Source organism: Pleurodeles waltl, chromosome 6 (genome assembly GCF_031143425.1).
Source record: "Pleurodeles waltl isolate 20211129_DDA chromosome 6, aPleWal1.hap1.20221129, whole genome shotgun sequence".
In the NCBI taxonomy this organism is placed as follows: domain Eukaryota; kingdom Metazoa; phylum Chordata; class Amphibia; order Caudata; family Salamandridae; genus Pleurodeles; species Pleurodeles waltl.
The window spans coordinates 580270593-580298314 of record NC_090445.1 but is presented as its reverse complement, the minus strand read 5'-3'; the positions used below and the strand labels follow the sequence as shown (position 1 = coordinate 580298314).

Genomic DNA, 27722 nt, shown 5'->3' with positions numbered 1-27722 from the left:
TGAGTAAGCAATACATCTCCAAGTTATTGACAGATTCATTCAGACAAGGAATAATGAGAGGAACTCTTATTCTGGAGTGAGTTCTAGTGGCTGCCAGAGCTGAAGAGCGTGCCAATCGACAAGCTGCTGACATGGAGACTGGAAGTGCCCAAAGTGAGCCATTCGTGAACATGAAAAGCAAGCATAAGTATAATGCTAAATGACAAAGTGATGTCTCCAAGGAAAAAGACACTGTGTTTCAGGTGTGGATTGTCATTTCCACACTAAGGTAAATGTCCTGCCATTGGACAGACATGAAAAGGCTGTGGGAAGGAGAACCGTTTTGTAATGGGTTGCAGGGCAAAGGAAAATGTTAAAATGTCTCAGCTAGAAGACAAAATGGCTGTCCGAATGTTCCAGAAGCCTACCCAACAGGCCAAGCGACAAAACCAGCTGAGACAAATCAAACCAAATAAAGTCTTTCATCATCTAAATCATCGTCAAAAGGTTCTCCAGTATCAATATCAAGTGAAAGTGAAAAAGGTGATTGTGCAGTGTTGATGTTTACCTCAGACAAATGTGTGCATGTTGGACTGGCTGCATGTGTAGAAAAATACCAGTCAAAGAAAAATCAACATAAAAAAGCACCAAAGTCATTCAAACATTGTCCAAAGATTACACTGAAAGTAAACAATTGTTCAATACCTTTCATTAGCAACAGTGGTAAGTTGATAAATGTTACGCCTGAGGAGAAATATAATGAACTATCTCCATTGCCACGACTTATGCCATCAAGGTGTATACATGGGCTGCATCGACGCCGCAGAAAAGTCAAAGTTAATCGTAGCGACAATGAAACACAAGACAACAAAGGTGAAGCGCCCATTCATGTGCCTCAAGGTGTAGTGTCAAGTGCCTGATTACTCAGTTTCAGCACAGCTGCTAATATGGGACTGATCTCAGTGAACTACAATATGAATGCTCATCACGAAATAGTAAGTCAGTTCCTTTCTTTATTTCATGGGTTAGGAAAACGTAAGACCATGAAAGTACAATTGCATATTAATGAAAATGTCCACCCTTTTGCACAAAGACAGAAGAATTGCATTTCATTTACAAGAAGCTGTTGAAAAGGAACTCGAGTCATCACTTAAACATATTATGGAGCGTTTTACTGGTCCAACACCATGTGTTTCTCCCATAGTGGTAGTACTCAAAAATGACAGTGAAGGAGCTGTATGCATCTGTGTGGATATGCATCATGTGAACAAGGATAAATAAAGGATATCATCAGTTGAAACTCGAGGAGAATCTCAGGTACATTACAACCTTTTCTACAAATGTTGGTTGATTATGTTTTGGTGTGTCATCAGCTGCAGAGAATTTTCAAGATGTCACTCAACAATATCATACAGCCAGTCATGAATGCTTTTAACTACTGTGATGACATTTTAGTCTTCTGAGCTACACAGAAGGAGTACGATAAAGCTCTCAAGCAAGTGTGCCGTTTACTGGTTGACTCAGGTTTAACTCTTCTTTGGCCATATCTTTTCTGATGGTGGTATGACACCTGATCCCAGCTAAAGTGCAAGGGTTGTCAGCTGCAAGTCCCCCACAAGATTTTTTCATGTTATGTTCAGTACTTGGCCTAGCCGGTTACTGCTCCAGATACATACAAGACGTTCTCACTGTGAGTGCTCCATTGAGAGACTTGACTAAAAAGAATGTTTCATTTCATTGGTCACCTGGATGCGAGCAAAGCTTTAAGAGAATCAAACAAGCTATCAAAAATGCTACTGAGATGGCATATTTTGATCCAAAGCTCCACACAGAAGTTGTTGTCGATGTTAGTCCAGTCTGTTAGGTCTAACACAGCGTCTGCACAGCGGACACCCAAATGCTCGAACACATATTGTGGCAAATGCAGCAAATGTTTGTACCAAACTGAACATGCTCATCCACAGATGGAAAAAGAAAGTCTAGAAATGGTGTGGGCTTGTGAACATTTCCACATGTTCTTATATGGAAAGCCTTTTATGCTTGTGACAGATCATCAAACATTATTGACCATCTTTTGTGATCCAAAAGCCAAGATGCCGCCTCGCATTGAACGTTGGGGTCTATGATTACAAGAGTACAACTATAAAATTGTGCATTATCCAGGGAAAGAGCAAAACCCTGCAAAACCCTCCAGAGTGCCTATACAGTGTCAGTGTACCCCTTCAAGGCAACTGAAGCCTACATAAACTTCACTGTGAAATCAAACACACCAGCTTCCATATCGTAGGAGCAAATTATCACTGCATTGAGTCAAGATAGTAACATGTTAAAACTGAAAGACAGTATTACACACCATTCTTGGAACCAGCACACTCAACCTCTTGTCAGTGACAGCGAATACTACAATTTTAAGAATGTCCATAACTCAAGAAGGCATTATCCAGAGAGGTTTGAGAATAGGTTTTCTGGAGAGTCTGTGACAACCGATAATTGAAGTGGCTCATGAAGGACATTGTGGAATAGTTGGTACAAAGCAAGCTCTCTAAGACGGAGTTTGGTTTCCTTATCTCAATGAAAAAGTTGAGACAGTTGAAGGCCTGTCATCTATGCAACTGTCTGTCATCGAAAACCACTCAACACCCCGTAAGCATGCCAGAGTTGCCAAAGCATGCATGGGAAAGAACTGCTGTTGACTCTCTCCTCTTGACCATGGACATCACCTGATGGTGAGTGTTGAAGAATACACTTGTTTTCCATTGTTCGAAGATGTCTCATTTATTCCTTAAGAGAGAGTAACAGAGATTGGACGGCATCTTTGCGAAACAGGGTATTCCAGCGATCTTAAAATCTGACAACGGCCCACCTAAGAGTTGGACCATGGTGAAGTGAATGCAGGTTTAGAATGTTGAGTTTGTGGTTACATGAAGATGAAAAAAGGCGTGTAATATATAGCTCCATATCTGGAGTAGTTATTGGTGGGGAAGACGCTATGAGTGGTATGTGCTGGGCGAGGTTTGCTCTATGTGGAACTACCCACAAATAAGACCTGGATTGTGCCTGGTGCCTACGTTCTAGTATGATCCTTTGGAGAGTAAGTACAAGATGTTGGTGTTGAAGTTGAAGGGAGCTACCCGTCTAGTGGCTGGCTTCCACAGCATGAAGCTGACGGCTCTGCAATCAGTCCCAGCTTCCCTGTTTGACCAGGTTGTATTATCATCATAGGTAAATACTTTGATTCCTCATACCACTTCATTACACCAAGCCTCCTTGATGTTCAGTGTCAACTATGTGCTCGGGCAGAGAGGCCTCTGTGGCTTTTGACTTGCACTGTGTAATTTAGCCTCTAGATGTGTGTAATTTTCTCACATAAAGATTCATGCTTTAATATTGATGGCCAGCCCTGCCAAGTACCAAGCATCTACATTTTTGGCAGTATATAGACTGAACCTTGTCCAAGAAAAAAGAGCACTTCACATTTGCCAGAGAGTACATTACAATCTTATTTGTTTTATCAGACTGTGATTTACATGGATAAGCAGACTGTTGAGTGAAGGCTGTATTGAAACTGAGTGTCCTATGTTGCAGGGGCAGCAGCTGTAGCCACTACGCTACATGGCCCCTCGTGAAAAGTCTGCCTGTTTAGGCTCAGGTTTCCAAGAGGACCGTGATTTGAACCATCAACCAGGCATTTTACTTGAGATTTAAGAGGCCCAACAACCTGGATAGCAATTATGGTTCAATCTTGGAAGTGTCAGCATATCCTTGAAGCTGAATGTCGGTGGAAGAGGTGAGTACCTGGTGACTTGGTTGTGCAGAAGTCAAAGAACTGCAGATTTTGTGAGTATGTTTTTTATTTTATTTAACAATCTTTTTGGGGTTTTTGACATAACACAATATGTAGGCCAGCACAGGCCAGCCGGAATAACATAGCAATGCAAGCAGTAATCCCACTGCTACCTGTATAGGTATGTCGTGCAATCTTCATCGGATGAGGAAAGACAGGTTCTGTACTTTTAGAAACACAGAACGCAATCAAACGACAAACCATATCAGCAGCAGTCATACAATGAACTGCAAAAGGAACTGGAGCCTCCCCAGCAGTACCATAATATGAAGGCCATTTGCAACCCCAACCCTGGTATAAAATCGATCATATAACTCAGAGTATGCAAGCACCAGAACTTTAGCTTCTCTGCTCTCCCAACACTCCTATGCACCAAGACGAATGTGGAGTATAGTCTTCCTGAAAAATGGGGGCAGCGTATCGCCAAACTAATACCTCAGTCCTGTTTGTCCGGGTCTACTAGGGGTATCTGAAGGAGTCCATGATACCATCCCAGTCTGCCACCATGGGTTTCTTTCTTAGCCCATGCACTTCCTCTCGCCAGAGCCTCAGCTCTGCCCCACTTAAGTGTTGCGCGTGCCACTGTCCCACCCCGGGTAGTACTCCAGCCTTCCAGTGCATTGCAATCAGTCTGCAAACCATCAACATCACTAATTCAATTAAGCGGTTTGTTGCGCTCCCCACGTGCCTGCACTTATATAGCCTTAATATGCTGCTTGCCATGTTATAGAGGTCACTGCAGCTCGTTACTGCACCAAGCTTATTTGTGACCTCTAACCAGAGGTACCGAGCCTGTGGGCAATTCCAGAATGTTTGCGCCATGTCGGCCGCGGGCTCCATATGGAGTGAGCAAGTCGATGCAGACTCTGGAGAGATCCTGCAGGGCCTCGCTGGGGTGAGGTAGACACCGTGCAGCATGCTGTGCTGGATGTATTGAAACCGGGCACTGCAGGAGACCCTATGGGGTTTTAAGGGCCCTGCCCCATTCTTTTTGTGGTAGTTGCTAGCCCAGGTCTTCCTCCCAAGCCCTGCGGAACTCTATTAATTCTTACGACAGGTGTGAAAGGGTCTGAGTCAGCCATGTTATCAGGCAGCAGCTGTTCCCTATAGCATGCATTGTCTGTCTTAGTGGGTATGGAGCAGGTTCCGTATTGGAGATGTGCCATGGCCTTCCAAGTTCCACCACCAGTCAGCCAAAGGCCACAAACTACCGTACCAGGAGGTCTCTGTCATCCCTCAGCTGGTCAGAAGAGACCAGTGTCCTTTCCTGGAACAGATCCCCCAAGGTGCCTAACCAAGCCTCTTTCCATAGCGCGACTCCCTCACTTCAGATCAGTTCTTTGAATGATCTGATATACCCCAGTTGGATTCCTGGTGAGAATGGAGGCATACCTGCCATGAGGCTTAAACCTCCTTGAAAGCTACTGTGGGCCACTCGCAATAAGCCACCAGCCCCCTGGGGTATTGTCCCCTGTGGGAGTAAAACCTCTTGAATCACATGCGGCGCGTGGGGCCCCAAGGCCAGTCCCAATTTGTCCAAGTAGTGACCTGCCAACCAGCAAAGATTTTGTGAGTATGTTACTCCTCATGGTTATGGACAGGGGCGGGATGGACTAGTGGCCTACCGACTGTGTTGTCCACCATCACAGAGTGATAGTGGAGTCAAGGCACACAGGAAACACAGGGGATTGCAAAACTTTTTGTGATGATACAACATTGTGGCATGGCAAATCAATGAAAATGGTATGTACGTTCACAACTGGCATAACCACAGCTTAGTCACAACTGACATATCTACAGCTTCTGTGTGCATTCTAGAATAAGGCTGGTTGATTAGGGATTGAAGGGGAAGTGCACGATGTGACGTTTGTCATATTGATGTATTTTTTGAATAATGCAGTCTGTTTTCAAAATTTTCCTGCTGTCTCGTATGAATATGTCTTGTACTTTTCTTGAAATCACCAGTGTTTAAGACAGTAGGGTACCTGCGTGAGAAATAGGTAGCAGGCCGCTTGGCTCCTTGATGATACAGTAATATATCACATCTTACATGCTTCCAAACTAAATAAAAGAAATGAATAAGGGGAAGCTCCCTGGGATGAAGGATACGCTGGGTAGCAGCATAAATACCTGCTTTGTGTTGCATAGCACATGTCAAAGGGCAGTGGGAGTTATTAGGGAGCGGGGGAGGGTCAGGAAGTTTACCTGCAGTATGGTGAAGTTCTCCAGCACACTGTTCATCATGTACTTCTCTGGCAGGTGCTTCAGTTTGTGGATGAAGTTGATCATGTACTCACACATTGGGGACCGGTGAATGCGGTAGACAAAGCGACCATTCTCTAGCCGTGCATACTCCGTCTGTAGGATAACAGTCCACATACACAAGTAATCAGCGAGGTTGATTGTGACAATCTCTTAGAGCAAGATAAAATGGACAAACCTGGGGACATTACATTACAAAATGGAACTGGAAGATCAAGGATTTGTAAACTACAAGGGGCTAGTGAAAAGGAATAGGCATGTACACATAGCAACTGGGATTAGACCTCATTAAGAACATATATAAAGCAAATATATTCAAAACGTTAACAAAACACATTATTGATAGGCAGGCAAACAGATCCAGAGCTGGAAAAAGCACAGGATCAACACTAATCACTGTCTGGGATGAACTTCTCTGTTGACAATAAGTTTTGCTTCTCTAGACCCAATTCATCCGTATTCAGCACCTGACACTGCTGACCATTAACTATAACAAAGTCTATATTACACTCTGATGCAGGGCACAGCCCTCAACTGGATACGGTCTTGACACATCCCTTAAACTCTTCACCATACTCTACTTTTCAATGTGGTCCTTCTCAACCACCCGATTTCATTAAATCTCACTTACTACGCCTATGCTGGCAATACTCAGATCATCTTGAAACTGGAAAAACCCCATAAAGTCACAACTTAACTCCCGGAAAACAGAAATACTCATCTCTGCATTTAGTAAAAATCCTCTTGGCCCCAGGAAATATAACAGCTACCAACTAAATAGTCTGGAATGAAAAACCTTTGCTTGATCATAGACTCTTCAACCACAGGTCAATAAGGTGGCAAGAGCCTCATTCTGAGCATTGAGAGTTCTAGGACTTATTTTACCCTACCTAGGGTTCTTACATAGAGTATAGGCATCACTGGCCCTGCATAGACCACTACACTGGTTACAAGTGACAAGAAGAATAACCTTCAAATCTCTCTGAACTGCTCACTGGGCAATCAATGGGCTGAGGCCAAGCTTCGTACAATCCAAACTCAGATTCTATAACAAAAAGAGCAACCCAAGCCGAAGAATGACCCCCTTCAAAAATCGTTTCTCCTCACAGTAACTATCTAAAAGTTTAAATGCACCTCTGTGAATCTCAGTTTAAAAAATGTTCAATTAAAAGTTTAAATCAGTTGTTAATATGAAGCTCTTTTAAGCTGAAATGCAGAGATGCTGTAAGCATAAGGTCACAGTGCAGTCTTGTACTTTGTTAGCAAGCCCTGATAAAGCAGTGCCATCAGAAGACGCAGCAATGCTCGGTCCTCCCACACAATCACCAACTTATGGAGGGAAATGATTTTCTGAGACCTACTTTACTATGCGCTGAAGAAGTGGTTGGTCCTTTCCTGCAGAACACGTTGGCTGACACTGTAGTTATTAAATATATCAAAAACTCTGAAGAATGATTTTGGCTTGTGAATAGTGTTATGGTGTGGACTAACTTGTGGAATAAGGATACACTGATATTCTAAGAAAAACTGCTTAAAATATGTATTTAAAATAATGAAGGAACTTTCAAAAATTAATTTTTTAACTGATATTTCTGTTGAGTCAATGAACTAGCAAAAGATAAAAAGTAATTGTGTGTGTGCCCACCATATTCCAACACCGAGGCCAGCAATCCTCTTGCATGCCCTTCATGGCTCAAGTAAACGTGGATTTGCACTCACCTCAACCTTTTCCACCACTTGCTTGCCAAATGAGCAGACCTTGGTGGAGACGGTGACCGTCATATTCTCCGCACTGCTGTACTGGCTGCTGACGCCATAGAAAGCGGCTGGCCCATCCTGGATCGTACTGTTCAAATCCGCCTGTATCAATAACATTAGCGATAACACAAAGGGACAGAATGAATGTGCATTAGACCATCACTGCAAGCATTGAAGAATGACAGATTTAACATAACTTAATACCAATCAAATTAATATATAAAGACTGTCCTGGAAGAAGCTGAGGGAATTGTTACTTGCCCTTAAACATTACTGTCCAGAGGATCCTACTCAGCAGGGGCAGCCCCTCCACATGGGCGGAGGAGCGTTGCCTCACCAACAAAATGCCCCTCATAACAGAAAAATGGTACCATTTTATTTTTCAACGCTCCATCCTGAACTGAGTGTCAAGACAGGGCGTGGCAGCAGGGAGCGGTGCACGTGTTTGAAGTGCGCATGTCCCTTTAGCCGGCCAAATTGCAACGGCCAACCACACGCGCACTTTAAACAGTTGGGTTAGATAAGGCACAGGCCTCCAGCGCTCTGGTGAGCGCTGAGAGAGCCCATTCCCATCAATCCTGGTGCAGGTTTAACAGCATGAAACCAGTGTCAGGACAGGCCTGGCCTGTGCAGTTTCCTGGTTCCTATGATGTCGCACGTCAGATCTGTGAGACAACGTGAGGACAAAAGATCTTGTACAGGTAGGTGCCTTTTTCACTTTTATTTTTATTGTATGGCCAATTGTAAATACAAGCTGGCTGCCACTGCTACTCAGTTTCATTATGTTGAATGATTTATAGCCACAAAGCGTGCAGCATTCAGAGAAAAGGGCGGCTGCTCCTTTACATTTAGTTTCTAGGTTCAGTGCAAACATTTGCGACTGCTAGAACGTAGATAAGTTATATGTCAATGTGTCTTTTATAAAGTGCTTGTCACTGTACTGGGTCTATTAGAAAGCCAAATAACTGAACATTTGGTTCCCAAAACTGGTGTTCATCTACTAATTGTCTGGTTTACTATTAAAAAAACATTCTGAATGAGACTCCGAGATATAGGGATGGGTTGAAGAAACCGAAGAAGAGTGCTGCAGAGTTATGTTGGCATGCTTGAAGGAGCAGCCTGGTAGATATATCCTGGATCACTTATAGTTCCTACATTACATATTTTGGGAATCCACATATGACCGATGACTTTACTGCTGAAGCACTCTCGGGGGATCATCGGCATAATGAGGGCACCTATAGCATGTTACAGAACACCAGCTCTCACATACTAGTTATAATTCTTGGTATACAAATGCCACCCATGGCAATATGCTGCCCCTGGCAATATGCTGCCCCTGGCACACTAGCGGTATCCTTTGGCATATTATGGGAATCCATTCCATGTTTGAGAATACCCCCTGGTCAGATGCTGAACCTTGCGTATCGTTTGTAATTATCGGCATGGGTAAGTACCACGTGTACAGCCATGCCTTGGTATATACGTAATGGCCTGGTCTAATGCTGGTAACTTCTGGCCTATAATAGGCATCCATGGCATGATGTCCACCCCTGGTATAATGCTGGCGCTAGAATAAAGGTAGTAATTGCCTGGTCTTCTGTGTACATTCATGGCATGCTGATTCTTGCCCTTGGTATGCTGTTGGCCTCAGCATAACAGTGGTAATTACTGGCATCCATACCAAAAGATTAAGATACATAGGCATGCAAGGCAGAATCTATTTGTGGCAGTGCTACACATGAGTACTTTATGAAAATGATAAGCTGATGCTTGGACACCGATCAAATCCTAAAAATCAAAATCGGTCAGGATGATAAGCATCTTTTTGGGGGAAATAGTTTACTTCTCACACGGAATAACATGCACTTGATAGCAAAATGTGTGCTTCCATAAACCAACAAGCTGGCGTGTATTTCCATAAACTGACACGCTTATGCGCGTTGCCATATACTAACAAGCTTATCTTGAGGGATGAGGTGCAACACTTCGGTGGAAGGGCAGTCTTGCTCGGCAAACACAAAGGCCCAGGAGTATTGCACGAGTATCCTTTCAGAGCCTTCCGTGTTCTAGCAAATTAATGTGAAAGTTGTGCTGTAAAATGCACTCGCTGACCCTGTGTTCTCCAAATGTTTTCAAGGAAAAGTCTTTTTGAATCACAAGCACTCATCACCCGAAAATGTCTTGGGGTCAAATGGTGGATCTCAGGGGCTTTCCACCTTCAGTTTTTGTGCTGTTCCTCATTTTAAACTTCCCCACCTGTTCCGCATGTAAAACAAAAGATAATTTACATAACTACTAGCACTAACTGGACATTGAGCTTGTGCGTGATTTGTTTGTGTTACTGTATTTCAGGTATTGCACACCGGGGGGACATTGGTGTAGCTGCTTTGGGAGAATCAAGCATACACAAACAGCCAAAGGATGAACCGGAGTATCTGTATGCTGTAGTAACCGAGGCACCAATGGTCAACGACGGTACCCATGCTGGATCCCGCAGAGTAACCACTGGCTGGCGATCTGAGAGAAAAGACCTCACACAGGCTCATATGGAAGCTTCTTCCCTTGGTTGAAGCGGTCTCCACTGCTTCCAGGGATGAGAGGCATCCAGGATCCTTGGCTGCTGATGGGAAGCCAGAGGAGTGAGAATTGAGGGTAACGGGTGAGAACTGGCGTTAGGCTAGCATGGTAACATGGAGTAGACCCTAGAGTAGGTTCCAGAAAGAAGTCAAAGGGTCAGTTTTCTGACCTAATTTCCACAAACTGATGGTCTTGGCAGCCCATTCATTCTAGCATGAGTGCGTTACTACCTTTAAGGGTTTCGAACGTCCCTTTTGTTTTGCTCATGACACTACCAACCTCTAGGTGGCCCAGTGATCTCATCAGTGGGGGTTTGCATTTTACGATGAGTAGCAAGTTGGTCCTGGGGCCCAAAGAAGGGGAGCTGCAGACTGTGCAATGCTGTGCTGCGGGGTCTATGCACTGCCACTAGGGCACATCTGGATGAGAGAGTATTTTTCCTCTTTCAGTGATCACAGCACGTTCTCCTGTGTGGAACAATGGCCTATCAGGATGGCCTTGGCTGGCCTCAGTCATTCAAGAAGGATCCCCTGAAATACCTGTAGAGACAGTAACATCACCTGCGTCTGTCCCAACACACTCATGGCCAGGGCCAGCCCTAAATGGGATTGAGCAAGATAGTGCTCTACGCAGAAAGAAACTTTGGTGTTTCATGTGCGGCAAGGGGGCCGTTGCAGTGTAACTGATGGAGGTCTGAGGAAGTTGGGAGGAGGGCACGGGGTTGATGGGGTGTGAACAGTTATGGTGTGGTACATTAAGGGCTGATTACAAAGTCTTTAACGGTACCCGATTGAGACCAGTTGGGATGGATGAGCTGCTGTTTGCAATGATAAGTCAGGCAGCTTTCTGCTTCGCCCCTGGAAATATTAGCGCTACGGGCCTGGGCCCAGCTCGCCAATGCCCAAGGCGGGCCCTGCTCATGGCACACTAAACGGCACAGACCAGACCTTTACTCGAGCCATAGTGCTATATTTTTCTCTAAACTGCACTAGTTGCGGGGCTCGAGTGTTCAGGAGCATGCTGTGTACTTACACATGCTCCTTCTGTGTTTACAGCAGGGACACTTCATCCGTGCCCCAGGTCTCTCCAGGATACCAAGAGGGGACCCGACGTAAAGGGATGCAGTTTGATGTTTAACAATAAAGTGCTGCAAGTAGCGGACGTAACAATCCACGTACTGCAGACAGGGAGTTGCTGGACGTGGACCGGGGGATCATGTTTGGAATCCTGGCTTCCCTTGTGGAGAAAGCTACTAGCCAGCCATGTGCTCACAGCTCTTTGAGATCTGTTGGAAACAGTCACTATTTTTGCACAGACATTCTATGGCTGCATTGTACACATTGGTATATGTGTGCTGAATGCACTAACAATGCATTGCTTGCAGGTGCATAATAAAGCTCTCCAGAATGTATAAATGGATAGCTTTACGATCTCCGTTTATAGTGCACTTAGTAATTCAATATTTCATTTTGGTGTGTGGGGATGTAGCAATATAACTTTCTAAAAATGTCCTTGAACAGCAGTTCTTGGCTTCTTCAAGGAGTAATTATTTTGTATAGTACAAGCCGGCCTCAACTGGTTACCTATAGCTGTTTGATTGCTAATACATAACGCATAACACAGTGTAAGCGGGTGTCAGCTTGTTGAGCAATAGAACAGACCTCTATACTGTACACAATATTTCTTTGTTTACAACACTTCTAGCCTACTGCTAAGTAAAGCGATGTAATTTATCAAACGATTTATGTGGAACACACTTTTGAAAGCATGCACGTGGTAATTATAACAAGTAGGCTATACTTCTATAGGTGCACCCTGTCTAGCATGAAGAGGCAGATGAGGCACGAAACGAAGCGACAGAGTTAAATCTACGTGCAAAGAAGCCTGCTGCAGTTTAATCTTTCTACCCACGGGATAGAACTGAGTCTTTAATGCCCATTCTCTTGAAAGGAGAATGGGCATTAAAGAATCAGTTGTATCCTGGGTTCACTTGCACTTAGAGAATGGATTCCAATAAATAAAATTCTCAGGCTCCAGCTCTGAACCGTGTCACCTCCAGTAAGCGACACCACAATCTTCAACTCTGCTGTGCACCCTGTGAGCTCTCTCCTGAGAAACTAGAAATCTCTTTCCACTTCTATGCATACTTTATACAACCCTATTGGGCATCCTTCCCCCGCAAGAGACCGACACACATGCCTAGATCCGACAGAACATTCAGTCCTGGATGACTACCCATCATATCCTGCTCAACCCTCTGAAAACATATTTCCTTCTCACTACCACAGCCACCACGATAAAATCACCACCCGCCGTCATCCAGACCTAGCTCATTGCTCTCAACATACTGGATTGTAATTCAGACTTCATCTAAAGAGCCAAATCTTTGGGCTTGACAAAACCTAACAGTACTATCCCAGAATAATACACAGACAAAAGCGCACATCAGCGTAAATGCCTGAGATGAATGCAGTCATATCTCAGAAGAAGACCTCAACAGTCAAACAATTGCTAGTTCAAGCAAGGATAGACAAGTGCAATCACTCCTGGACCCACCCACAATTCACCTGAAATTAGTGCTCCATGCAGCAGCAAGGCTAGCCCGGGGCATCAGATGATACAACCAGATATCCCCTATTATGCTCGTATTAAAATGTCTTTCAGATGAGGCCAGAATCATCTTCAAGTCAACAAGCATTCTCTCTATCCTTTGGGGTTCCACGTAGCTCACTTGGAAACTGGTCATCTCAGGCTGGCTCTGAGCTGCCTGAAACCTGCACCTTCAAGAAGAATGGAACTCTAGAACAGTCTGGCATGGGGAGTGAACGGGGGTCTGGAACACCATCAGGACACCCCCCTGTTTTGACTCAGATCCACCATAATTTCGTATAGAGGCTTCAGACATACAGGAGTATCCCGAACTGAACCCTCTCTCTAAATCAGCTGACATGCCTTTTAACACAAATAGTCACTGAAATCTCAGATAAATGTTTGTATGGATGTATGCATGTTACGTTTCTTACCCATTTCAGTAATTATTCTACTGTTTAATCCTCACTCACTATAAGCTATCTACTGTATCTCACAGTAACCATGCCTTTCTTGTGAAGTGGCCGGCCACCCTGTTGGAGCCACGTTTGCACTATAAAAATGCAAAATAAATATTAATGTGTAGCTTTGTCCCCGAGATGCACACTGAAACCAGACCCATTAGCCGTCATAAGGGTATGGAGGAGAGTTGAGGGGGCTTTTTTAGAATCTACGTTGGGCTACTTCGGGTTGGGATGGAGTTAGGAGCTCCCTTGCCATAAAGGAACTATAAATAGAGCTGCAGGTAGCGAAATGTAGACATATCTACCTTATGAAGCATTGCCTATAAACATTTAAGTACAGATGATGCGATGGAGCGCTACCTATTTTTGTTAATAAACGTTACTAACGTCATGGTTATGTCTGAGGCGTTCTATTTTGTTTCACAGAGTTTCACTATGCCCCTCAATGTTCCCTGCTTCCTGGTCACAGTAAGAAACGCAAGCCTAACTAGATTTGCAGGCAAGAGCATTCCTACCGCAGGGCAAAGCACTCCACTATGCACGAGGAAACTGCAGTAGGATAAATCCATTTACCATTTACCATTTATTTAATTGTTGTCAGCCTATCCGGCCATAACAATAATACACAATAAGTATCAATCCATCACACGCAATAAAATCACATTAAATAAAACATTGTAAAAAAGAAAAACTATACTTGAGTTTTTGATTTTACGTGGCCCTAGGTGAATCCAATATGCCCTACAATATCATAAAACTTGATTATTAGCCATAATTGGCATAAGACTCTTTACTTATTCTAAAAACATTATAGATCTAAAATTTAAATATCCTATTCTTGCACTAATCATTTGGGTTCTTGCGATACCTGCCAGCAGTATAATAATAACCCAGGACCTTGCCTGGTTTAATCAGCAACCTTCAGCGATGTCTCATACTAATGATAGCTAGGATAACACAAGTAATTATACTTAGGCCAACTGTGAGTACATTGATGAACGTAACTTCCACGCTTCCAATATATAAGTTGAAACCTTCACCACAATATGTTTCTCATCTGATCGCATACAAAGCACTTCCGCCTCATTACATTTCCTGATCCCGTATGATCTAAAAAGCGGACGTAAGTACAATTTGCGGAGTTTAAGCGTAAAATGACATAATAAAAGGAAGTGGGATAATGTTTCTTGGCCACCATGAAGGCAAGGACAGCATTCTGATCCGCACTGTGAGACGGCTTGCCATCTGTTAGTCACCGCCATCACTGGTAATGTACCCATACGAAATTTAAAATAGAGAGCCCTTTTTTCTTCCGGATATATGCAGTCTATGAAAATTGCTGGTTTAAGCTCTTGGTTGAGCAAAATGTACCTCTTGAGTAAAGGGCTAAGTGTCTCACACATACTCTGAGTCTTTTGGTCCCAGTATGCCTTTTTAATGACAGATAAACTGGGCTTTCTGATTTTCCCTGGATGAAGCCAGAGGTCTTCTTGGCCAATAGCAACCAGGGTAGTTGAGATGTGTTTAAACCAAGGCAATTTTCGGTAATTTTGTAGCTTCATGATGTCCATGAGTGTTTCTCTGTATGGTTTGAGTTCCTCTTTTGCCCAGATACGGATCCAATATCTTATCGGGGCCAGTGCAATGTAATCCTCGACCTTTCTCATTTGTAAATCAGTTCTCAACGCATTCATTGGTGCGGCAGTGCCTAAACAAAGTAATCGGCGTAGGAAATTATTCTCAGTTACTTGTATTAATGGGGTCTTTCTAAATCCCCAAATCTCTGCGCTGTAAAGTGCTGCCGTCCTTGCTTTGGTTTTATAAGCAAGCAGTGCAGAACTCACAGAATGGTTGCCTGTGGCTTTAGCAAATCTAAGTACCGCTCCGGCGTGCTGGGCCAAGGAGATGTTACTTTTGTAGATTTGTGATTTCCATGTCTGTTTTTCGTCCAGTCTGCAACCCAGGTAGTCATAGGTGGTCACTCGAGCCAAGGGCTTGTTGTTTACCCTGAAGGTCGAATGCATCGTTTGTTTTGGGTTGAGAATCATAAACTTTGTTTTCTCCTCATTAATTACCATGCTCCTTGAGGTGCAAAATGCTTCGAAACCCCTAAGTAGACGATGCATTGCTATCTCTGTTCTTGCCAGTAATACAGCGTCGTCAGCAAAAAGCAGGATAGGTATACTTTCATTGGCTAGTTTTGGCACATCCAGATTTAATTCCCTCAGATCTTGGCTTACTTTATTTATATAACAGTTAAACAAGGTTGGGGCCAAAACACATCCTTGTTTTACGCCACGCTGGATTGGAATTTCTGCTGTATAATCATTTCTCGTGGAATATCTAACCCTAGCAGTATTCCCTGTGTGCAGTAGAATTAACAGCCTTAGAATTTTCCCCTGTATGCCCATTTCTGACAATAACTGCCATAATATTTGGCGATTGACGCTGTCAAAAGCTGTTTGAAGATCCACAAAGACCAGATATAATGCACAATCTTTTAGGGTGGCGTATTTCGCGCAGATCATATTCAGCTTAAAAAGTTGATCTATTGTGCTTTGGCCTCTCCTAAAACCAGCTTGGTGTGTCGATATTAAATCTCCATCCTCCAGCCATTGATCTAAACGCAGCTGGATCAATTTGGCGAAGATTTTTCCAACACTGTCAAGCAGTGAGATAGGCCTGTAGTTGCACACCAAGTCCCGAGGTCCTTTTTTGTGAATTGGGACAATTATTGATTTCTTCCAAGAGGTCGGAATTACCTCGTGGTGCCAAATACTGTTGAATACGCGTGTTAGAGCAGGCAGCCATAACGTTAACTGATTACGATAAACGTCTGAAGGTATGCCGTCTGGGCCTGCAGCCTTATACGGTTTTTGAAGGAGAATAACTTGTTTAATCTCTTTCTCGCTGAATTCCGGTGTCAGCTCCATTGCACGAGGGATAGAATGGGTTGCTTGCGTGGCATTTGTGCCAAGGAGTTCGTTTGGGACTAATTCATTCTGGGTTCCATTTGACGATCTAATAAAACTTTTTGATGATGCTACATAGGTCGTTTGAAGTGGAACTCCCTTGTTTGATCTTTGGTTACTACCTTCCAGTCCTTGGATGAGGCTGGTTGAGTTATTCATACTCCGGGATGCCGTCTTGGCCTCTTCCTGGTACAAGGCGGTAAAATGCTCTACCCAGAGTTGTGGGTTGATATTCAATTCTAGGTTCTTCGAAGGGCCTTCGCATCCCCATCTGACTATCTCCCAAAACTTTTTGCAGTTTCCTGCCGATATTGCCTGCAGGAGTGATTTCCAGAGCTTATGTGGAAATGTCTTCCTTTTATATCTTAGTAATTTTTTGTACTGTTGCCTGCATTCATAAAAGTATTGCTCATTATGGTTGTTCAGATGGCGATTCTTTAGTGCTTGCGATAGTGTCTTTTTTAGTTTCAAACACTCTTCATCGAACCAGCCCTCCATCGTATTAGGGTTAGTTTGGGGATGCTTAGTTCTTTCCTTTGTTGTTTGTAGTAGCAAGTTGTTAAAATTATCCAGTAGGGGTAAAGCTTCATTAACTGGTAGGTTTAATAATGTACTAAGTGATAGGAACCAGGTTTGACTAGGTACACTCAAATAGGGTTCGTCCACGTTCGACCTTAGTATGTTTTTCCTATTTGGTCTCATGGTTATTGCTAAGCAATTTCCGTTAAGTGGAAACTCAACCTTCCCCAGGCTTGCGTCCGGATGGATTATCTCCATTAGCAATGGGTCGTGGTCACTCTCGATCCTGTCCCTTATTTCCATATCGATAACATAATGCCAGGCTTCGATGTTTATTGCCATATAGTCAATTATACTGTGTCTTTTTCCAGTTCGAAAGGTAGATTTAAAAGTTCTGTCTGAGTTGGTTCTTCCGTTTACTGTGCGAATACCGCCTTCTATTAGTACTTCAAAGATTAGTTCCCCTTTTTTGGAATCTTGGCAATGTTGGATGAGGGGCGTTGGAATATTCCAAGCGTGATCTTCCTCTACTACTTGTTCATCCCAAAGAATGGAATGGGGTTTAGTGTTAAAATCGCCGCATATTAGAAGAAGGGTTTTACAAAACTGAGGGGGACGGTTATTCGCATGACCTAGTGTTGGGTTCCTCCAACCCTTAGATCTTTTATTTGAGATATGATTTTCGAGGAGCCGCACACCAGGCATGACTTGGGCCCGGCTAACGGGAGGGAGGTACACATTTACTATTTCAAGTGACCACTCCTCATGTTTTACTGCAAGCGTCTGGATTTCCTTGCTTAATATGGCATGGGTTACAGCTGAGTTTCCCAATAGTGAAGTTCTGATCCAAATGGTCAGACCTCCCGATGGTCTTCCTTTTTTTTGTTTGATAGCAGGTATGTAAAAAGTGGAAAACCCGTCTAGGTCAATGACGTTGGTAGACCAAGTTTCTTGGAAGCAGCTGATGTCTTGCTGTTTAATAAATTCAACCCAATCCTTATCTTCCATTTTGCTTTTTAGGCCTGCAATGTTCCAGCTTAAGATTTTTAATGTGGGACTAGTTCTATTTTTTATATTTGAGCTACCCATTTGTTGCTACAAATTTCTAGATGGTTGCTCTTCATCATTCTGCAACTGTGGGGGATTGCCCCTGCTGTTTCTAGGGGAGTTAACAGACAGGCAGAACCTCATATTACTCAGGTTTATTCGTTCAGGGAGTTGTTGTTTGGAACTAATTGCTCCCTGTAGTATCGAACCAGAATTGCCTTCTGCCTCTTGCCTGCCCGACACATTTTGCTTTGGAGCTTTTTCAAGAAATATTGTTGGATAAATCACAACATGCCTGACCACAAATCACTATTTTACTGTTGTTTTGAGGGTGTCCATAAACAGACCATCCCAACTTTAAATGGCAGATAAAACTGGACCACCGTATTCAGAGCTCTATAAATTCCCAACTCCCGATATTTAGCGCTACTTAAAATGTTGTCATGTTTGTTCATATGATCGCTATGTGCAAGTCGGACAAGACAGAGTATTGGGACTTGGTCACGTCAGACCTGCCACTCTCCTCCTGGCTCCTGCTTGCTCCCGACTGCCATCCCGCCCCCTTTCCACTTCTTGCATTTTTCAAATTAACCAGTCATACTTCTAGTTTCTCCCTCATGCCCACCCACCAAGAACACACATGCTTCAAGAACAAAGTAGTATTTTCGTTGAGTCTTACCCAGAACTTGACTAGGAAGAAGGAATTCTGGGGTCCCTTTTCGTACAGTTCTTTCAGGCCCCCTTTCTTCTCTGGGAATTTGTCGTAAATCTGCCGTATGTCAACTGCTTCTAGCAGCGGGTCACTGTACGAGGGGTTTGTCTGTCCGATGTGTACAAAGAGGTGTTTGCTGTACTGTTGAGAGAAAAAAAAAACAAAGGATGTAAGCTGTGAGCGAGGAGAGAAGGCACAGTTGAGCACTATCAGCATTCTCTTATGAATGATTTAGTCTGACCAATACCCCTCCTTCATTTCCACAGATGCATTTGGTAGCATTGCAGGGGCCACTGAAAGATGCCATTAACAGCTCTAGACTTACTGGAGAGCCTCGGCAAAGCCCCCATGCACACACCTGGCAGACTCCTGGCACAAGATCAGACCATGTGAGGAACTTGCACTGCCTTGCCGGACTTGAACATTCTGCCCCCTCCCCATCCTTTCAAAGAGAATTAAAGCACAGGCATTGGGAGCCAGTTAGAGATACAGTATGTGTCTAATGAAAACCATACTGTTACTTCTATTTGATCGTTTGGTAATAAAGAGTGGTATCAACATTTGCTTTTTTTCTGGTGGATTTTTCTTCGTAGATTATGCCACACTCATCACACTTGATCCAGAAAATTTTGTAGCAGTGCTCCCATGCTCTAATAGGTGATAATGTGTGGCTCTGTGCGGACTCTGTACTACCCAAGAAGTGACAGAACGGAGTCACATGTAAGTGCCATCCAAGCACCCCAACACCAGTTTCCTTGTCTTTCCCCTTTATACACCCTCAGAAGCTGAGAGCAAACAATTAAGGCGAATTAACTTGTTCTGATGGATACTTCTAACCGCGGACACTTCACTTTGGAATAGATACCAAAGCAGTACGTCCCAAAGGGGGAATACCTGTGGAGTGAACAAAGTTATGCAGAACTGAGTGGGTGAAATATCCTTCCCCCCCAGACTTGATTGCCAATGCAATAGTGCTTGGAATATGAATGTACAGATACCCGTGTTGCAGCCAGGTGGATCTCAAGGACTGAAACCTTTCACGCCAATCTAGAGGTAGCAGCCTTGACCCTGATAGAATGGACTCTCAGGCCTTCTGGCACTGCTTCTTGGTCTTCTTCTACACCCCCTTCCTTTTCTTTGCTCCATAAAACCCCACAAGAAGCTGATCAGCTACTTTATGGTCTCTAGGATGATCAATATAAAAGCTTAAGGCACTCCTAGGGACCTGCCAATGAAATCTCTCCTCATCTTTGAGAGTGAGGGGGGGACAAAGAACTCAGGTAAGGTGATCGATTGCCCAACGTGGAAAGGAATCATACCTTTCAGGAAGAAGCATCCCCCCCCCTCTCCCGCCCCCACCCAAGTCCTCAACACTAATTTGTTTGAAAAGAGGTGCTGAAAGTGTCTGCAGTTCACTCACATGACAAGCAGATGTGATTGCAAAGAGGACAACAGTTTTGAGAGTAGGGAGATGAGGAAGCAACTATGCATAGGCATGAAGAGTGTACACAGAAAGAATATCAATACCAAGATAAGGTCCCACTGGGGTGTCAAAAATGGTTTGGGAGGAAACATACGTGTTAGACCTTTAATAAATTAATTGCAACAGGATGGTTGGTCCAGCAAATGTAGAAAGGCTGAAAGGGCTGACAAATAACCTTTTACTATGCCCACCGAAAGGCCTTGCTGGGCTAAAGACAAAATACATAAAAGGACATCAGACAGCTTCACCTGTAAGAGGTTAGTTTGATGGGAACCACACCAGGTTCAAAACCAGAGTGGATGGATTCTGTCAGACAGGATGACATCTACCACTTCAGAAGACAAATCGAATGCAGTCAATTGCCTCCACTCATTGTACACACACACACACGCTGTGGAGTTATGGGTGAAGGACCCTGCACTTTTGCTGAGCCAGGATGTCCAGCCAAGGTGGTTGCCTGATCGGAGGACACATGCTCAGGAATTCTGGACACTAAACTCTCCTGGGCCAACCAGAGGCAATTAGGGTGGCTTGGGTCTGGTCATTCTTGATCTTCTTCAGAACTCTGGGGAGGAGAAAGGAGTATCCATCTGGAATTTATCTGCCTAAGAGTGCTGTTGTGGAAACTTCAACACGCAAAACTGTTCAAAATGCTTTCTTGACAGTGGCTAAATGATCTAGCCAGTGCTCTTACTATTGGTTAAATACAGAGAGTTTTCCCTCAGGATGTTGATGCCACTTGTGATCCGCCAAATGATAGCAGCCCAGTTTGTTCACTCTGGATTTATTGACCTCACAAGACGATGTTTGGTATTCCAACCCCTCTAGAGTGGAGGAGCTTCCTGGCACAGGGTGCAGGACCCCAATCCACCTTGTTGCAGTACCACACAATGGCAGTGATGCCATGAGAACCAGCACCACCCTTCCCCTGACTGACAGCAAGAAAGGCATCAGGGTCAAACACATGGTCCATAGCTCCAGTAGGTGTACATGGAGCTTGCCTCCCACTGGAGGCCAGAAGCCTTTGCACTCCACTGCCCTCAAATCACACCCAGCTCAGAAACCAAGCAGCACAATTCAGGAGGTCCTTAAAATAGGCCGTAGCTCAATAGAACTAATACATACATTGACAAATACAATTTTAACTGGTTTTATACTTCTGTAGCCTCTGTCCTATTGACTCACATATCAATGATGTTTGCATCTCTTCTGAGAGACCCTTACTAAAGTTCTCTCTTTCTAAACAAAACTGATCCTTGCAACTTATTGAGAGGGCTCTATCTACTGTGATGTACACAAAGTTGGAATCTATGGGATTTACTGCTTACAGCTATAAATAAAAACTGGTTCTACGTTAGACAGGAGGCAAGAAGTATGCATTCCTTTCTTCTTCTTTTGTTTTTTTTAACTCAGCAGGCAATCAAAGTAACTATATCCACTTAGAAGACTACATGTCCCATGAGTCTTTAAAAAACAGCATCATTCCTAATTAGGCCGTAACTGTCTCTAATAACAAACCTCAAGAAAGATCACATCCGCCTTCAGCAGCCAGATAAGTGCTTTTCTTAATGCTTGCTATATTGCTAAAAGGGTTTTGTCCCTGAAGCAATGTTTCTTACTTTTATTTGGGAAATATTCCATTGTATATTTCGTTATTTACTTAGTGCATGATCTTTGCTAACTCATGTTTTTTTTCTTCAGGATTTCTTGTGGGCCTCATCCTGTAAACAAGGGCACGTTACCATACCTGAGACTCTAGTGTTTTGATGCGTCTGCCTGGGTCAGGGAGAAGCATTTATATCACCGTGTGGGCATCCCGACTGACCAGCTTGAATGTAGAGGCCTCGTTATACAGTCGGCAGGCAGATTCTGTTCTTCAGTTGGATGTGGTTGTACTCCAGCCCACCAGAGAGCGTCACTTTAGCCAGCAGTTCTCGATTCTGGGCACCTGTGAAGCCCACATTATGAGTGCTGCCCCTTAGTCCCGTTTCTAGCTAAATTTTGAGCATGAACGCCATACAGGACACAACCTTCAGCAAGTGTTGAATTAGGGGTAGGTCTCCCTTTGAACCAACGGGTGTGACCATGTTAATATATGAGGAGGTTTGTGGAGGGGTCACCATTGGGACCTTCTGTAGGTGGGGTTCCTCAGCTTCTCCCTCTGTTTTACTCTTACAGAGCAGAGTATTGCTATTTCACCCTCATGTCAGTGGCAGGCCTTGGTATGATGATCTCCTGGAGAAGAACTTAAGAGCACTGTTTTTCCTCTGGATGACGAACTAGTGGATGCCTTCGATTTCTCAATAGAGAGATGGAAAACCTAGGAAGTCCAATAGTGCTACAGGCTGCACAGCCCAGTCAACCCCATAACATTGGGGGAATATCTCTCCCCCCCCAGGCATCCCTGTGCCCAGACAACCCAGGGTGCTCAGGAACCACATAAGAGACAAGCATTTGTAACGCAATGGGTCTCGGGTTTGCTAGAGTTAGAGCTATTAGCATTGTAAACTCCTAACCGGACTTTTCTTGCAACATAAATTGAAAATGAAAAGTAAAACTGTTTCACATAACTAACCGGACATTTCTTGCCACATAAACTGGAAAGGAAAATTTTCACATAAGATAGCCGACGGCGGCCATGAGCGTAAAGCAGACACACAAAAGGAAACAGAAGTTCGCTTGCAGTGAAAAGTATCGGCAAAAGTGCAATTATCCATGTAACCGTCAAAAATACAAATAACCATGCAACAGGGTTGATGTCATGCAAAGCGCTCGACTACTGCCCAGCGAGATCGCGCTGTGAAATAAAGAGAAAAAGTAGTCCAGAAACCATACACAAACATCAAGCCTCGTACGTTTTCAGTAGTTGGTCGGTGCGCTCAAGGAGGGCTAAACACCAGAAAAGGCATGACGTATGCATGCCTTTCACTAATGAAATCAAGCGAATTTTAAAAGGCAAGCCCATGAACCAACCAAACTGATAGGAGTGACATGGGAGTGGTTACAAGGCCATAGAGAGATTACACCAAGGAGAGAGCACTTTGCGCTTAACCCTAAAAAAGGACACAAATGAACGCCTAAAGTAGGCCTTTTAAAAAGGAAAAAACTGGGATTACCTTTTACACCCCCTCTATTGGAGAATGGTTCTGATCAAACTTTGCTTGCAGAAGAAATCTTTCCCCACTTGGGCGTCCAGATAACAGGGATAGGTCAGAAGTTCCCCAAGAGGATCTTGATGTTGAATTTGGTCCTGGTGTACCCTGACACAGATGCAGGGGAAAAATGCACACGACTAGAGACTAGAGAACCAGCAGGTCCAGCAGATAAGGGTATTTAGGATATGCTGGAACCAAAAGACATAACGTCCCCACTCCTCAGAGTGGTCTACCACTGATTAATTAGGACTATATGTGAGCAACAAATTGTAAAAACATCTGGGCAAAGAGAAGAGAGGTCGCCTCAGGGCAAAATTGCCCAGATCCTCTCGAGGGTAAGTTGCACTTACCCCCCGAAATAGATGGGAAATTGCCACTTCCCTGACCAAGTTTGTAAATAGCCCTAAGAAAGGATCAATCACTCTTAGAAAGCTTGCCAAGATACACTGTAAATATAGCAGGCCCACTTACAAAAATATTGGACATGGCCAAAGAGACTAGAAATATGATAACACCAGACATTCTATCTGGGCAGGCACAGCATACACTTTGTTTCCTAAGAAATGTGAACTGTGTCTTTTCTACTGAAAGGCACCACCGCCTCCTCAACCAGATAGACCCGAAATTAGGGGAAGTTGGTAACCGTAGAGGCAGATCTTTTTTCGGCTCCATGTCCTTAATAGAACAAACCTTCCTTCACTTTAGCTACGAATTTTTTATCTCCACGGTTGATTCTCAGAGGGATGTACTGCTGAGTTTAATTGTTCAACTTGATTACTTATAAGAAAAGCGATTACTTAAATTCACACTTGCGACTTCTGCCTATGATCTTATCGATGCCTTTTCAGTTGATCATTTTCCCTTGTCACTCATTTTCAGAAATCGGAGGCTCACTAATCATTTTTCATTTCTGTTGTTGTGCATTGATTCTCTATGATGGTATTCTCAGGGCTACCCTTTGAATTTCACTGTGTTTCTTTTAATTGTGATTGCCATTGATGAGGAATTAATTAAATTTGTAATACATAATTGAATATTCACTTTATTAATTTTTTTCCTATTTTTCTTTGACAAACAGGTTTAAATTGAGACTGATTGCAAGCATTTCATGACAGGTGTTGCGTTTTTGCTTGATGACAGTTCCTCCAAATTTCTTATATGAATGGTTGTAACCAGAGTTAACTGGTCAGTTCTTGTGTTCCCTTTCAAGAAAATTTGCTTTACTTCTTTAGTACATTCTATTATTTCACCTCTGTGGATAACACTAACCTGATGAAACCTTTGGCAATGATATTGGGTTATGCGGTTTGTGAGTGAAAGGAACTGGGTCCTCAAGGCCCAGATTGTTGCCTTATTGGTAGCATTTCTAAGGTCATCAAACAATGATTGAATTATGTTTGGCAGGTCACTTAATTTATCAATTACAGGTAAACAAGTACATTTCAAGGGGCCTCGCTGGGTTTTAGTATCTAAAATAGAAGCAGTCAAATACAATGATTTCATATTAACATCTATTTCTATAATAATTACTGATGCCATTCCTTGAAGTAGATAACCTAAAATTCTATTTTAAGATATCGCTAAAATAAGACAGCTACAATAATTTCTATTGACATTTGTTTCCTGCTAAGCTGCAATTCGATCTAAAGCAAATGACAGGCTCACGGTTGCTCTGGCGTTGATCCGTTATCGCCCACAGTGTGCACGTCAGGCTAGTATTCTAACTTGCGAGGTGAATCATCACAGCACGTTAATAATTCCCAATCATCTGCCCAATGGCTCTTGGAAATATTTGGTATTCTGTGATCGGGATAAATCATCGAAGATAGACTGTGTCTTGTTTGGTGAATGTTTTAATCTACACTATCATGATCACAACCTGTTGCACAACGTCTTAAGTGAAAGGTTTGACCAGGCCTAGCAGTCTTGCTGGAGAGATTATAATTCCTTAAATAATTGTCCAACGTCTTGCTGCTTTCAGGTACAGGATTATTTAGAGCAGAGGTCTTCAAACTGTGGGGCGGGCCCCCCGTCCCAAGTGATCCTAGGGGGGCGCCAGACTCTGGCCAAAAGAAGCATTATACAGATAACAGGCCTTTGTTTTAAGCAGAAGCATGTTATTGCATTTTAAAAAAAAGGTAAGTGTACTTAACTGCAATGTTTAAATAGACCTATACATATTTAAACAGTGCCATCTTTATAAAAATAATTTTGAAAAATTCTGAGGGGGGGGCCCAATGATTTTTATTTTCCAACTGGGGGGCACGGCATTAAAAAGTTTGGAGACCACTGATTTAGAGTTACATTATTACAGCTTGATCCGGGATGCGCAGCAACACTGGATATATTTAGTTGAAGTGTTTTTCCTACCCACACTCCAGTGAGTGTGAGTTGCAATGAGCAGGCATAGCAGATACGGGTTTATGCTTAATCTTGGAGACCCTAAAATTTCCAACCTTCTATTTAGCAAAATAGGACTGTCAATGTTTTAAAAGAATTTTCCTATTTTGCCACCCTCATTCTTTTCCTTAGTGCCCAACAGCAATAGTCTTGAATTCTTTGCAACTTTAACTATGTTACCTATTTGCAGGTGACACAACTGTAGCAACTCCGATTGGAATGCTGTTTAGCAACAGTGGCATCCTTAAAAATGGCTCTGGACTGTAGATGGTAGCCTTACTCTCAGACAGCACAAAGTGGAGTGGTCGGGATCCTTCTTTTAAACTCATTTTACAGACAGGGGATGTTGATCCACAGACTAAGATTTTATATTCAGTTTGAGGTGGTTCTCATTCACATATAATTTTCTGGTTGCTGTGCAGAAGATGGTCCTCACTGCAATTAGGGACGATGCTATCTCCAAGCAGAAGCAGCCAAAACAAGGGCACAATGAAGTATGAATACTCTGCACCTGGCTATCATTAGTGTTCTTGAAGTAACATTTTGGGTAAGACAAAAGGGCAGGGCCTGCCAAGAAACTACCACATCTTAACAGAAGAATCTGCTGACTCACCACTTCTCTCCAGCCACAAGTGCTAGGGCTCAGGAAAATCTTCTCGGCAATCCTTTGCCAAGGGTTCCCAATGGAATTTATATGGGAAGACCTGTGTCCATTCTCCCTCACTTCAGTGTCTTGGTCTTCACCAACTGGCTTCAGGAACGCAGTCAAAAGGGTATTCAAAAAGTGATGAGTAGAATGCTTGAATTAAACTCAGCCACTAGTATTTACTGGGGGCAGCATCCAAGTCCATTGTTATTTTGCACACCATTCCACCTTAGTTTGTAGCCACCCATAAACAAACCATCTTGATCCTGCTCCAATAGTCAGTCCAGGCCAAACTGCTAGGCGAAGTCCTCCCTGAACCGAAAAAGAAGCAACACAAGACTGGTTTCACCCTGATTGGGGCTCATCAGCCAGGTGCAACATGATTCCAGTGACACAGTGAGCATGCTAAACCATGAGTCATCAAAAATGGATCCAAATGATCCCAGCAAACATTCATTTGCACAGTCTCACTATCATGTACGAGCCACAAATACACAATGTACCCGGGTACTCCCAAAAGCACAAAGAACGTCAGCACAAGGGTTTGGGTGTTACATAAAAGCAGAAATTGTACATGAATGTGACCAGAAGGACGCACTCCCAAAAAGATAAAGGTCTGCTCAAGACAATGAATCCTTAAAAATTGGTACGCTGCACCACTGCTTTAGGTCAGCAAACCAGAAAATAGACCGTAGTTCCATGTCATAAATTTAGAACATTCCTGCTGCATGCCTCCAGGTCACAGAATACATTGTGTACCTTGAACATGCTAGATTGTTGTGCTGGCTGGGCCATCAATTGGTCAGGCTGACAGTTTCACATGCAGTAGGGTCACTCGAGTAAGGAGTACATGCCTATATACCATGCAGGGGACATCCCCTTCCCAACAGACAAACAATACAAATAAATATAGAGAGAGAGTGAAGGATATGGAGAGGCAGCTAGAAAGTATGTGTGGGTGTTCATGTGTACATTAGTTCCCCAAACAAACTCCTTTGTTACATACAATAATGTGAGAAATTAAAGTGCTAATATTTTCTCCTATTCTTAGTGCAAAGTCCCCAAAAAAGGGTGGGGTGAACTAGTAGACAGATAATGTCGGCGGTGTCCTGGAGATGGAAGTTACCGTATCAGGGTCACGCTGCAGCTCCATGAACGCAGAGTACTCCAAGAGGCGGAGCTTCGTGGAGGCGATGGTGCGATCCTGCCACACAGGAACGGCAGAGGCAGCTGGCGGTAGCGGGGCAAGGGGCTCGTAACCTGTGAAGTCAAGAAAACTCAAGTCAACTGCAGGACGAGGGGATGGAATCAG

General features: G+C 43.5%; 1 protein-coding gene across 5 annotated transcripts in view; it reads right to left on the bottom strand.

Moving 5' to 3' along the window:
- The window catches only part of TEAD3 (TEA domain transcription factor 3), a 308072-nt gene that overhangs the window by 6965 nt on the left and 273385 nt on the right, over positions 1-27722 (bottom strand). For all 5 annotated transcript variants that reach the window (XM_069238769.1, XM_069238773.1, XM_069238774.1 and 2 more), the window contains exons 9-12: positions 27537-27670; positions 18694-18867; positions 7805-7945; positions 6029-6181 (exon numbers count right to left, since the gene is read on the bottom strand). In XM_069238769.1, the coding sequence (XP_069094870.1) occupies positions 6029-6181; positions 7805-7945; positions 18694-18867; positions 27537-27670 (602 nt within the window). The remainder of the gene's footprint in view (positions 1-6028; positions 6182-7804; positions 7946-18693; positions 18868-27536; positions 27671-27722) is intronic.